Source organism: Leiobunum rupestre, chromosome 8, assembly GCF_980474605.1.
Source record: "Leiobunum rupestre chromosome 8, qqLeiRupe1.1.hap1, whole genome shotgun sequence".
Lineage (NCBI taxonomy): Eukaryota > Metazoa > Arthropoda > Arachnida > Opiliones > Sclerosomatidae > Leiobunum > Leiobunum rupestre.
In genome coordinates, this window is record NC_143391.1 from 16,267,822 (window position 1) to 16,282,384 (window position 14,563).

The 14,563-nt window shown below is 38.3% G+C and overlaps 1 protein-coding gene across 3 annotated transcripts in view; it reads left to right on the top strand.

Annotated features, from left to right (window-relative positions):
- mwh (multiple wing hairs) overlaps positions 1-14,563 on the top strand; it is a 67,419-nt gene that overhangs the window by 38,854 nt on the left and 14,002 nt on the right. Inside the window, exons 1-2 of one of the 3 annotated variants that reach the window (XM_090155465.1) lie at positions 3,815-3,937; positions 13,628-13,804. In XM_090155465.1, the coding sequence (XP_090011591.1) occupies positions 3,919-3,937; positions 13,628-13,804 (196 nt within the window). In that variant the 5' untranslated portion in view covers positions 3,815-3,918. Of the gene's footprint in view, positions 1-3,814; positions 3,938-4,898; positions 5,118-13,627; positions 13,805-14,563 lie in introns of those variants that run through there. The other 2 variants (XM_090155466.1, XM_090155467.1) reach the window with 2 other exon arrangements.

Below are 14,563 nucleotides of genomic sequence, written 5' to 3' on the forward strand. Positions count from 1 at the left end.
TGAAGCTAGCAAATTCAGCGGGAATAAATAAACAAAATTATCCTCTTGTATCTGTCCCGTAAGCAAAAAAAATCGCTTCTAACTGAGAGGTCTTTCGCTGTAGGCATGCGAGGGTTATGGGTCAAATATTTACTTTATTTGGGTTAAAACCGTTAAAAATCTTCTGAGAAAGAAACTAATTTCGCCCGGTTGAAGTAAATAAAACCCAAAAAAAATCCTCGAAATCTGCGAGAATGCATCCGACACTATAATCGTTAATTTTATTTGTGGAAATAAATTGACGAAATTTTTCCGCGTACGGCGCCGTTTTCTTTCAAAAACGAATCGTAAATACTATCCCTCTACCGTGAATAACGTGAACTAAATAGATAAGGTTATACAATTACAAAGATTCGTTCTCATCTAAAAATATTACGTTTTTAGAAAACAAAGTTCAATTTGAGCCGATAATCTTTTTCAGCGACCATCCTAAACCCCCTCCGTTCACCCACCTCTCATTAAAATAGAGGATTCCCTCACTAGCGCCGTATATGAAAATTTGTGATGGTGTATTTATTTAAAATGTGTGGGCGCATTTATCAGATGTTGTATATATATTTTTCCTCCCCAAAAGTTGGGGATTTGCAATACCAAAAACCAATTCAATCTCTAAGAGACGATTCAGGTCAATTCTTTATCTATAACATATTTCTAAAATTATAAAAAAAAATATAGCCCACAGCATATAGTATAGCTAAAACGAAGGAAACCACGTTATCTCTAATTTTGGTCGTAACATTAAAGTGAACAATTTAGCCCCCCACCCTTCTTCCAATATTACATGATTCCAATACGCGCAATTGAAGGAAAAAACGACCAAGTCGCTATCTTCACTTCCTCCTTCAGATCGAATCAATTGCGATTCTCAACGCATCCTAATAACTTAACTTTCTATTGAAACACATTATACAATAATTCTATTAAAAAACTCGGTAGTAGTTAGAACGCGTTCGATATCCATACGGTTTCGGATAATCTAATTAAAAAAATTAGCGTCGTAATCTTACGGGGAAAGTGGATGAAATTAAAGTATATTAAACTTTTGCAATTCCGTACACGGAAAAGTCTTTCATCCGGAACATCAGTAGCGTAAAGTTTGATTTAAAGAATCTTTGCATTGAGTACGTATAGCGCAACGTTTTGCGAAATAAAGCGTGAAATTCGATGGGCGAACGAACTGGCGAATTTTCGTAGCGAAATTCTTGGAATAAATAGCTTTCACTGAAATTCAATTAAATTCGGTAGAATGATATTACAAACACTGAAGCGAGCGAAAGAGAGACTCGGAGAAAAACATCGATAGGGACGGTGTCGCCGTCTTGTGGTAGTTTCGCGAACAAAGGGTTAAAAAATTTGGAAAGTTAAGAACAAAACGACCTAATTTTTTATATTATTGCAAATTAAATCTAACCTAAATATAACCTAAAATGTAAAATGATAATAAAAAGGCGCAACTTTAAATCGAGTCTTAAATTAGGTTTAAATATTCGACGGGTATCCGACATAAATTGAAATAATATTATTCAAAGAAAATCCAATATTTATGACGACTTTAATAACACGGCTGCGACCTCAAAAAACGGAATACTTTCAAAAAGCGCCTCATTTAATCTTTCCATAAGTGCTTGGCGCGATTTGAAATATACGAATCAAAATCAAGTTCGAACCTTTCGGAATAAATTAATGTCAAAGGTATACGGTACATTCGCGTAACGATCATTTCGAGATGAATCTGTCTTTCCTGGTTCGACCGAGAAAAATACCGGCTTTACGAAACCCCCCTCTCGTATTTAAATTACTAATAACAATACCGAAGACGTAATAAACGGGTAATAGAGGAAAATGAAAGATTTACTTTTATTTTTAATCTCCGAATAGATTAAGTTCTAGAGATCATTCACTCCTTACAGTATCACTACGTCAAACGTGAAGAAAAACTTTGTGGAAGCCTACCCGTTCACGTTCGAACGTGGTGTCGAAAATAATTCTTATTTTAGCCTTCGGGTTCGAGTCCTTTTGTACGCGCCTTAATGCTCGACCTAAAAACTCTAAGAAAAAACAAATGCTGGATATCGCTATTATAAACTTTCTAATAATTCCCACGCTTAATTTTATCTCATTATTACGGAAAATAGCCCGAAGGCTTAGAAAAACATTATATAAATTGTCACCCAATGTCACAATGGGGAAAAGTATTAAGTTTTATTCGTATATATTTCTTTATCTCTCGCATAGGGTGTAACAAACTTTGTTAGAAGGTCTAGGTAATGTTTCTTTAATTGAACTTAAACTGGTTCTGTATGAATAAAGAAGCGTGATGTGGAGAAAGTTCGCGGTTAATTAATAATAGTAATGGAATGATACGCGTTAAGATAGATCCCCCATCGCGATCGAGCTCATTCCATTCGCTCAATTTTACCAATTTTAATTAACGTTCTTTTCACACGAAAAACGAAAAAGATACTTGGAAGTTTTATAAGCCATACAAAATCAGTTTCTTTTAACCGTGGGATTTCGACATGATATATTCGATGGGAACTTTGGGGTGGCGCTAAATTAATTTCATTTCTGGGAATAGCCCTTGAGATTTATAACCAAAAACTAAAATATTTTTTACATACATTATTCTAACACGCAAAAATATAAACAATTTTATACCGATTTCACGAATTTTCAAATCAAATTTTAATTCTCAAAGAGTAATTATCTTGGAAAAAAATGACTGAATATTGAATCGCAAATGACGGCCCTATAGAAATTACCCTCTCAGTACTATTTCAGTGTTCGAACGCTCGCGGGACTTCACGACCGTCTAGCAGCGACCAAAATAAATTGCATTCTTATCTAAGAGAACGGTTTTAGTATAGACTGATAACCATTAAAAAGGAAAGATTGGTATGACCTCTAGCGAATTCAGGCCCAGGTCCTCCGCACCTTCGGGACATTTGTTACAAACTCTCGAAAACCTCAAACTTTCCTTCATTATCAAGAAGGCAATTGAAAAAAAAGGTAAACGGTAATAGAAAACCAGTAACTTTATAATTATATTTAACCAAGAAGTAAGGGTCGTAGGCTCCGATTCGGCACCAGCGCGTTTCGTACCACGATATATTCTCACCCGTCGATTACGCGCCGAACAGATCGACTAATCCGATAACGCGGTTTGATACAGTAACCTTAAATCCCAAATCCAAAATATAGAGAAATTCGGAAGAAAAAAAAGGCTAACGCGTGCCAGTCTTACCAGATTATAAAAGTGATAAGTATAAGTATCGGTCGCCAGAGGGAGCGATGTATTGACGTTTTACGTGCTGTATTTTTCCTTTACTTTCTTGAAATTTTCAACCGAATATTTCGAAAAAGAAATTTGGAAAAATCATTTTCAATTTGAAAGTGGCTGACCATATTTAATAGATGGGTAATACCATGGTCTAATCTCATTACATTTTCGCCCCCCCCCCTCCTGCCAATACTTTAATCTTTATCGTGGCCTAGAAGAAATGACGGATTGGTTCTTCATTCTATTTTGGGAGCCATTTCCAATTAGCAAACGCGGTTATTACTAATTCCAGTTCCCCATTTCGTTGCCGCCCGCCAATGCACCCCTACACTCGTGGTTTTAACGCGCTAATCGTTCCGTATTCGTAGAAATGGGTTGTATTTCTTAATTATTTCCCTACAAAGCGGATAATAAACTTTGAAAATTTTCGGGAAAAAGTTATTCGGTAGCAGGATGAAGTACATTGTTAGCCCAGTCGCGCGTTGCTGACAGAGAGAGTGTTTCGCGTTGATTTCCAATACTCGATCGTAGTCGCGATATGCAGCCAAAAGTTGATAATTTAATTTATTTCGCCCGTAAGTAGTCGTCGTAACCTCAAGATGCTCCGGAGAAGTCAAAGTAAGTCTATGAAACATTTTTTTTGGAAATGTTTATCGTCTCATATTTTATTTTAACGATGTTGAGTTTAATAATATTTCAACGAATCTATTGATTTCTTTTTCGTATTTCCTTAATAAAAAAATGCTAAAGTGATTTTATTCGACCGAAAGTTTAAATAATGCTCAAAAGGAAAAATTACGGAAATATTAGAAAGTTTAGCTGTTTAAATATTACGAATAGTGACCTCAGAATTTTTTTTGTTGCAAATATGTAAAATTTCGTATGGTAAACGATTAAACGTGTTTGGTATTTTCTCTCGAATGCGCGCTAAATTCGGTAGCTTCTCTATAAATTATATTTTTTTATCTTTACAACGCGACGGATGAGTTAATTAAGGAAACATAATGTAAACAAATTCTAGTTGATTACGTATTGTCAGGAATTCATACCTCTAGTTGGAATGCTTATCCTACCGTATCGCGTATGATCACTCTGACGGCTTTGGCCCCGCCTACGAGAGAAAAATCCCCTTCGCGCGCGCTCCCCTCTCACGTTGTTGTTTGTTAAGTTAACATAGTGACGTCAAAAAAACCGTCAGCCACATCGAGACATCGAGACGAAAATCTGCCGCGATAATCATTCCAAGTAGAGGTATAGATTCCTGGTATTGATTATAAGTACTTATACGAAATAATAAAGAAAACTAGAGAGAAATTATCGTTATCGGCGAACAGACAAAAAAGCCAGAAACGGAATTTTGGTTATTATTTTTGTATCGGAAATAACAATTAAGAGAAGGCCAATAAAAAGGGAAAGATATGGTCGGGGGGGGGGGGGAGATGACGCTGGGAACGGATTCGGAAGCATCCCAGAGAGTCGAAACAGGTGAGAGGGGACGTTGGAATCTCGTTGATCGGGATGCCCGCGGCGCTATTTCACGAGTCCCAACCTTTCCAACTACCGGCGGACACAGCCAACCTTTCCGTAGAAAGAGTCAGTCTCTCTCTTTTGGTTCGACGCGTTTATCGGAAGTTTCAAAAGTCGACGACATTTCATTCGCGTCGCCTAATTCGAGAAAGTGAAACGTTTTAGAAAGAAAAGTACCGCTCGGTACCGCGACGACGAAATATAAAAAGGGTACGCCTCGGAACTCGAAGGAAAAAACTCGAAATTGGGACTGCTATTTTTTGCCCGAACGGTAAGTGATCGTTTTCGTCTTTTTATCGTCCTACCAATAGCTTCCTTCGACGTAATATTGTTATACATGCCACGCCGATTCCACTAAATTATTGATATTTTCGAGACTAATGGTATATGTTTTACAATTTGAATATGACGATTTTGAGGTTGTTAGAAAAAGTGTATAAAAAAACCTTCCGCGTTTGGTTTTAGGCGACCCGTTTGTGAGGTTACGGAGTACGTGACGTATATAGGGAAGTTAGAACAGTTTAAAATTACTACTGTTAATTTTTTTCATAAAGGTTAAGTGTAGGGAAAAATAAAAACCACCGCAAATGTTTTTCTTAAGTTTAAAAAAAAAACAAAGAACGATCGATTTTGAAAGGAGCGGATATTTGTGGTCGCGTGTTAAATTGACTGAGGTATACTTTGATCGCGTCGAACTACAATAAAACCTGGTTTTCACTTGGCAGAAAATCACCGACAGAAAGTTCGACGTCGGCGATATGGTTTTCAATGTTTCGCTCACGGTCGGCGTTTTTTTTCTGGCAGCGAGTTCGTCGGTTTTCGTCTGATAGTGGAGATTTAAGCCTAGGCCTAAAAATGGATGATTTATCTGATCATAATAGGGAACTATTGATTAAAGCTCATGTAAGCATTTTAAATTTAATGTTATTTTACATGAACTATCGTGTTCAAAGAAATATAAGTTATGAAAGATCGGTTTGGGTGAAAGAAACATACAGGAAAAGAAGGCAACAAGGGTATCAACCAAAAACCGCCCAGTGAAAACCAGGCTTTACAGACCCTCGCGAAATACTTTTCAACACGAACATTTTTGTGGTTTCTCGCAATTTAACTTTTTCTCCAATTCAAAATCGATGTATATCGTAGAATTCAACCTCGCTTTCAACGTAACGTATAACCCATAAGAAATTATTCAACAGCTTAAATTATCCATGCAATACTGTATGTATAATTTAATAGTTAACCGCGAAAAGCCGGATTAGGTAACGGATGCGTTAACCTCTTTCTCACGACTATTACCATCGGCGAAATTCACATTGAAAGCCAGTATGTCTTTTAAGAAGACCATAAGGGGAGCCATATAGATGAATTTAGGGCTTGCTGTGAACCCGCCCTCATGCCTTTTAGTTTCAAAATCACGTTTTATTTCTATGGTAGATTTAGACAAGCGAGTCGAAAGAGCGCGCTTCGTGGAAGTGAAATATGTTGTTGGCGAAGTTCGAGAGGCCATTCCGAGTTTTGACAGCTGGGTGCGCGTGTAAATAATCGTGGCCCGTTCTCATCTCTTATTCTCCCCGTCGCGGTCAGTTTGAACCTAGTCGGCCGAACTAAAGCCATGAAGAGGAGCACGCGAATCATGAAAACGTTTCGGACATTATGGCGGCGTAAAACTAACAATCATCAAAAAGATTCTTTTTTTCCTTTCGTTTAACTATTAGACGCTGGGTCGAATGTATAGAAAAGAAAAGTTCATTTATACGCGTGAATTGCGAAGAAGGGACGAGCGAGACCACAGAGTAGGTTGACCTGTATCCTCCCCTGCCAGTACGGGAACGCCAGACATTGACCCTGCAGCCCTCGTTGGTTTATATTTAAGTCTCCGAGTTCATTTATTACACCGCGTCTTTTTTATTTTTGGCAAGTGGGCGAAAATAAAATGTAATAAAAAAAATCTGGTACACAGCGCGTGTTCGGAGAAGACGTTCTTTTTTTTTCCTTCTTTCAAATATAACAACCCACCTAATTTCTTTTCTTCCATAAATGGGACATTTAAAGACGACACTACGGAGCGAAATGTCAACCCCGCGTTCGTATTTCCAATCAAATTGAATCCCTCATTTGAAGTAATTATAAGTTTGCGTCGCAGGGGTTGCGCTTTTTTTTAAGTTGGTGGTCATCAACGTTTTTCTAATAGCCTCATTTAATCAGCCCCCCTCCTCCGTGTCCGAAATATGAGTGGGTGCCATCGATAAACCGCGCGTACGTTTTGTCGTCTCGGTGTTGGGGAAAAGCTCTTCTCGATAAAAAAATGTAATGAAATATATTCACCCTCCAGCTTCATTCAACGCGACAAGATTCTTAATTGGGTATTTCTCCTCAATTTCCAACTTTTCTCTCTTTCCCCTACGTGCGTCTGAATTCTGCGCAGGTTCAATAGCATTCGCGTATAAACAGATTGAATTCAAGAGATGAGTATTTTTTCGCGTCTGTTTGGAATATTCCCACAGAACGCGAATAAACATTTACGAAATTAAGATTGATGCTTATTTGAATAAAGCGTGAGGGAGGGCCTTTAAGGGGTTCTGGAGTTCAATGAAAGTTAAGAATTATATCATATACGCCCCCTTTGCCAAGCTATGAATGCACTAATAAAGGCATAACATTCCCCCCCTTGTGATTATGTACTAAGTCCCCCCCCCCCTTGATGAGCTATGACTCCACTAATAAAGTTATGAAGTTCCTCCGTCACTTTGTCGGGCTATGAATGCACTAATAAAGATATAAAGTCCCCACCCCCGTAGAGGCGTAGACTATAGGTATGACTTATTAGTTTGACCTCCCTTTTTAAAAAAAATGCCTGACCATAATTAAAAATATTTTATAGGTCTATGAAAATTGAAACAACGGTTAAAATTCCATAGTATTAGCGCCAATATAATTATAATCGCGATACTAAATCTAAGGTTATTACTAAAGGGCATATCACTATAAAGGACTGACTGTCTGATACCCGGTAAGCCGCGCTTGAAATACAACGCTGACTATGACTCCCGATAGCCGATCTATACCATCAAATTGAAATCGTAAGGAAAGGTTCAAGCGCTAATCCATCATTATAAGATCGTTAAGTTTAGATCAGGACGACGACAACACGAGCGCGGTCGCTTACAACTTGGTTTTCACTGGCCATAAAGAGCGCCGAAAAATCGGACCGTGATTGCGGTTGCGGAATCATTGCGTTGGTTTTATCCCCGTGCCGCGCATATTCTGGCAACCTTATTTTGCCGCGTTCTCTTCAAACGTATTCCGCAAAATCTATGCCAGTGAAAACCAAGCTTAAAAAAGATTATTGAAACTTCTTATATATACATTGAATTTAAAGCGGCATTTATCTGTAGATAGAAAAGGGTGCGCTCGAATGCTCCACTTTCGCGGATGGGAGCCGTCAAAACAAGGTCGGATCGTTTTCCAAAAAAACTAAATACGAATACATTCATCCAGCCCTCCCGTCGAGAAATTCCGCGAAGAGTTATAATATAAATAAACAAAACGCGCTAAGCCGCCGGATTTCTACTACCACCTGATAGAAACCTCGTTAGAGAGACTATACTAAACTAAAGGGAGTATTCTTTTTTCTATCCCATTTTGGCACGTGAAGTTATAAAAAGAAGATATGGAAGTAAAAAGGGGTGAATTCGAGATGTCCAACCTAGTTATTTATTTCCTACAACTCCACTCGGAGAGTCTCGGTGCTGGGTAAGACGTCGTTTTCCGAATTTCGCCACCTTAATGTAATTCGGCTGTTGAATTATACTCGGTATTCGACGCCTGGCGCGTTATATTCGATAGAACACTTTTTCCGAGTTCCGAAGGGCTTCTGAAAGCGCGGTTGAGAATAGTTTTTGAAGTATTGGGATCTCGTTTTACGCTCGGATAAGTAATCACAACGCCGTAACTCTCAAAAGGAAAAACGCGTTTCTTCGACTGGCAACCAGCGTTCCCCCTTCGTCCACCACGAGTCTATCTTCTGACAGATTGCAGTTTCGTATATCGCGATCAAACACGCTCTGGCCAGTCGCGCCGTTACGCTGTCTTTCCATTTGCCATTAAGATCCCGATACCCAAACCCAGAGGATATATCTACTACCAGACTAGTTTCGTTGTTTTTCTCACGAGATACTATTAGTGACAAGCGCTGTCTTTTGCAATTCGCGGCGTTTGTTTCAAGCGTAATCTTTTTCGAGAGACGGGGAGAGAGTCGCTCAGTGCCGAGGATAATCGTCCGGAAAAAGGGATATTTTCTTTCATTCCACATTTGCTGGTGGTAAGAGAGTTTTTCTGACAAGTAATTTTCGGGGTGGGATCGTTTTCGGTCATTTGACATTTTCCCAAAATTTCGATGGACGTTAGGGTATGTTTCCTTCGCCTATATAGTAAAATAATAAGTCTTCCCAAGTTCCAAGTCAGGCTACATACGGGCAGTCTATTTTCGGCTATAATTTTTTTTAATTACTTAAACTAAATTGCTTTCAAATTGGACCTATTTGGGTGGGCATAAAGTAGTAACAAATTATATCTGTGGCTTGTGTCGAAACGCCAGAGAGTAGTATAAGAAAATATATCTATGGTTAGGGTCGAAACGCCAGAGAAGAGTATAAGAAAATATATCTATGGCTAGGATCGAAACGCCAGAGAGGAGTATAAGAAAATATATCTATGACTAGGGTCGAAACGCCAAAGAGGAGTATAAGAAAATATATCTATGGCTAGAGTCGAAACGCCAGAGAGGAGTAACAAAATATCTTTATGGCAGTTTAATAACTGCTTAGCTATAATTAAAGACTCAGTATTAGCTTTTCGATATAAACTATGATTCATGGAAGCTGCTCTGCTTTTGACCGGCTGATCTACCGCTTCTCAGAAGAGGAACTTGAATCAACTAGAATGCGTCCAAGTAAAAACAAAGGTCAGAAATAGATCTCAGCACCCAATTTGGAAAATCATAGTTTACCGGACCAGAAAATCTACACTTTTCTCTGCTGGGATTGTTTATAAAACGAGCTGTGGGTAATTTATGTGAAAAACGGGTGAAGGATGAGAGAACTCGGAAATGGCTGAATGAGAACGCTTCGCGTGCCTTCAAAAATATCGACACGCTCGTTTAATATAGTCGTCTCGATAAGCGACTCAAATTAGGCAAGTCCGTCTCCAAAGAGACGCGAAATCACCCAAAATAACAGAAGTAGAAATGGAGATATATTTGGGCACCTTCTTCAAGCTCTACTTCATATCGAGAATACGCGATATTTTTTATTAAATCAAAAAATGGGGACCAAATACGTCTTAATACGGCGACTCTATTTGAGGGGGCCGGGTTAATCGCTTCAGGCATAACCGTGCCTAAAGAACCACTTCACGGGTTATTTCCACTCGAGCTTTATAGGCAGACGCTACCAATTTGAATTCAGGCCAACGATTTCCATATTCCTCGATCTTTCAATTGAAGGTGACCAAAAAAAACCAGAGTTTATTCTAAGAATTTAAATGTACCATACGTAATATTATTAGACTATTAGTTCCGCTGGAATTGGGTCCAAAATGCGCGAGTTCAAGGTATTTGTCTAATTTGGACAACGGAACGAAACAACAGAAAGGGTAATGGACTGAGGTGTAGAAATACTGATTACTCCTTACGCTCTTGTTCGGTAGTCCGTCAAGCTTAGGTTATCCCGTAAGTCTGTAATTTTATTCCATAAGTATGACCATAAGTGTATAATATTGATACATAAGTGTGACACTTCCTATTCTTCACACGCAAAAGCTTTACTCCGAGCTATTCACAAGACCGACTGCATTACGGGCTTCGTCGCCGTTTTGCGTCCGTTTGCTAACGCGTCACACGTAGCCTTTGACAGCACCTCGCTAGGGGGAGATTTTCTTCTTGTTATGACGTCATTCCGTTACTAGCTTTCAATAAAATATTCAACAAAGTGACAAACTTATGGAACAATATTATAGACTTATACGGTATGACACTAAGACAAATCCATAACACCGACTATAACTTCAAAGCTGTTTCGGGCTTCCAACGTAGTCCCGGTGACAGGGTCTCGATATAGTGAATAGGACTATATTATTTATAAATAATATAAATATTTTCCATAGAGGCATACTTACGGAAGAATATTATAGATTAAGGATTATACGAATATTTATCTTACTATATATTCCGTTCAAAGGGCGGAATAATTTGAACGCCTCATAAATGCCACAATAATTATGATAATAATCGGAGGACTCATCTTTCGGTAGCGTGAAATGAAAAGTTATTCGGATCATATCAGTACCATAAACAATAACGAAATCGGGTTTGCACGAGGTATAATTCTCAACCACAACCGGTTTTTTTTCTATCGAGGGATGCTCGCGCAACAGATGCGGATAAAAACAATATAAATTTTAAGTGTCAAGTTCGGATTTCCTTATTTATAGACTTTTTGCGGCGCCACCGTGAAAGATCTACGCTGATAGAGAGAGCTGCTGGGAAGCGGAAGATATCAGAATCTCTGGATCCGCGAGTCAAGAAAGATAAAAAATTATAAAATCGCGCGAAGTCGATTTTTCCTCGGTCCTAATTGAACGAACATCGGGAGATGAGTCGGCTGAATTCGAGATTACTTTCCCCGGCCACCGATCGTATACTAGTTTAATACATTTTTTTACCAAAAGAATCTGGCCGACAAAGTTCGTGAGGGTCGTGAGCGCTAGACCGAAACCGAGATTACGTTTCCTATATTCTCGTCCTACCGTTAAAAAAAACGCAACCTCTCATTCGGCTATAGTCGAGAATAGATTACCCGAAAGGTAAAAAGAAGGCAGGGAGAGGGTCCAGTCAGTTGGTAACGATACATTTTATCTGTATATACTTACTAGCGCGATTTGGTGGTTCTTAGAAACTTAAGGAAATGGCAAGTTTCGTACAGCACTTCTAGTAAGTTACGAAAGTTCTATTTTATTGGTATGCTAACCTTTACAGAAAAAGTTTAGATTTTACCCAACACAATAAGGAAGCGGTGAAAATCACGTAATAAATTTTATGGTATACAGTTAGAATTTCTACCGTTATTGCCTTTTTGTTGAAATTCTAGAGTCGTGGTTTTAATACAAGATTAAATATCGCTAATAAAAATTACCCTTAACTAACTTCACTCTAAACAACTGTACGTTTAGGTATGAAATATTTCCAATCCTAAAAGTAAGATTACATATACCACCGTATTTAACAAAAAATAATTTAATAATAAACAGTTAATGACATACGTAACCATCACCCATTTACATCTCGTAAAACCACTAAAAGTTGTATAATTATTCCATCATTTTCCTTATTGGTATTATTAATCATATACAAAAATTAATTTATTTAAGAAGGCGAAGCCAATTTAAAACCCACATACTTATCGTAAAATTCAATTCCAAAATTAAAATTTCGGGAATATTTTCCAATACTTCAAAGTGAGGCAATAAGGAAGCGATTGGAAATTTAAAAAAAAAATTCAATATTTTTAATTATAAAGTCCCAAAGGGCTTAGAGATTTCTTGTTTTTAAGAATTATATCCCAAAATGAATCCGAGTGTGACGAATCGTACAATCTTATTATAGCAACCCGGCCATTCCTTTTTTATCTTCCAAATCCCCCCCCCCCCTTTAAAAAAAGTTAAAATCTTTCCATAGAAACCCGTTTCGCGTAAATTCTCCAGGTATTAAATTCTGGTCCCAACGGTACAAGGTATAATTGAACGGGTACATCTAGCGAAATACTCGTATATGGCACCCCGTTCCGTTCAAACACCTTTAATCATCCAAGACCCGTAAGATAATCTCCGAAGAGAGAGAAATTACCATCTAGCGAGAAATGACAAAATATATCATTCGTGATTATAATTTCAAAAGAACAAGAATAAAAAAGAAGAAGAAAAAGCCAGAGACGCCGCCGGTTCCAAATTCTTTTTTCAAGTTTAATAAACGTATTTTGTCTGTGGGGCAATGGTGTAAGGCCAGACGTTCACCCTTACGGAGGAATAAAATTAACTCCAATCTTCATTAGTAAAAGTTTGATGAATTTCCGGATTCCGACGTAAATACAATAGGCAGTCCGTCACTTTTGTACTCCGGAGACGGGTGGGTCTCCCGGAGTTCGCCAGATTTATACGGATATTTTTGAGGAGTGGTGTATTTTCTTTTCTTCGCATCGAGAAAATTAATGTTTTTCGCGGCCCGTCATTTAAATGAAGTTTAGTTTATCGCGGTCTTTCGTAAAAACGCCTTGGATGAAAGTGATGTTCTTGGTTGTAGTAGGTACGCTTTCTTCGATGGCTATCTTTTTAATACGCCTTTTGCGCCATTACCGCGCATCTCGACTAAATACGCCATTATTCGGCATCTTGACGATTGTTTTAAGAGACGAAGATGAGAAACTGCCCGCGGTGTCCGCTTCGCGAAGATGAGTTATGGTCCGAAATGGGCGCCTAATGACCGCTCGCGTCTTTATATTTCTAACTGCGGGCGGTATATACGGTCGAAAGTAATTTGTACATCTCCTGTTATGTCCGAAAGTGCCCCTCCCAATTAATCTATCTAAACACGGCGAATAAAATAGGATTTCGCTATACCGTATATATTTCAAACGATCCAGGGTAGAAGTGGTGATTTTGATAAGACCTATAGCTAATTAAGCGTAACGTTTGAGTTGTATATTGAAATATTTATCTTTCCTTCAGGTATCCACGAATCGGGTGCATCGACACCCAAAAAAGACGACCACAAGAGGAACAATGGTAAGCCGGCCAAGAAGGTCTACTTTCATCACAGCCTAGGACCACCGCCAAAATCAAAAGCCGGAAGTTGCGTCTCCGAAGAACCCATCGAAAAGAGAATTTTCCCAAAATTTCATTTTCGTAAGTGCAAAATAATTTCGCTCTCTACAAGGTGAAAGGTTCATATACCGCCGTTAGAAAGATGTTAAATATATTTAAAGTATAGTTAAGGTTGTTATCCTTTAAAATGGTTAAATAGGGGTTCGAAATGTTATTTCCGGTTGAATAGGCGTAGCCGAAATTGTTAAAAATCGTTTCATTAACTCGTATAAAAGAAACGTGATTTTATTTTCTAAGGGAGGGACAAGCGCGGCTATTCACGCAAAAATCTCTACAAATTTCGCAATTAAAATTTTGTTAGCCACGCCGAAATTACGATGTTTAGTGGGGCATTTATTCGCGTCAATGCTTAAAGCCATTATTTCGGCCAAAACAACCGAGTAATAGCGGAAATAAGGAGCCACATTTTTGTACAACATGAAAAATTGAAAGAAGTTATAAATCTATTTAAAAGAAGCTTTGGGGCTTTTGAGTTTTTGTTTTAGTGATTTTCGGGTGGAAGTTTTGCGGGGCCACATTGTGGGTGCTTCAAATATTATCTATCGCTGAAGAAGACGGAAAAAAAGAGACATTCTCCGGAACAGTTCCGCGAGTATTTCTTCTAATATTTTTAACGCGCAGAAAATCATGAACCACATTTTTCAAAAGATGAAAATCTCTTCCGAATCGGTTTCGCTTCGATAAGCTCGCGTTTTTTCTCGTTTTATTTTGGGGGGAGGGGAGGACGTGACGATCAATTTAAAACCATCAAGTGGTACCGCGAAGAAAAATAAAAATACC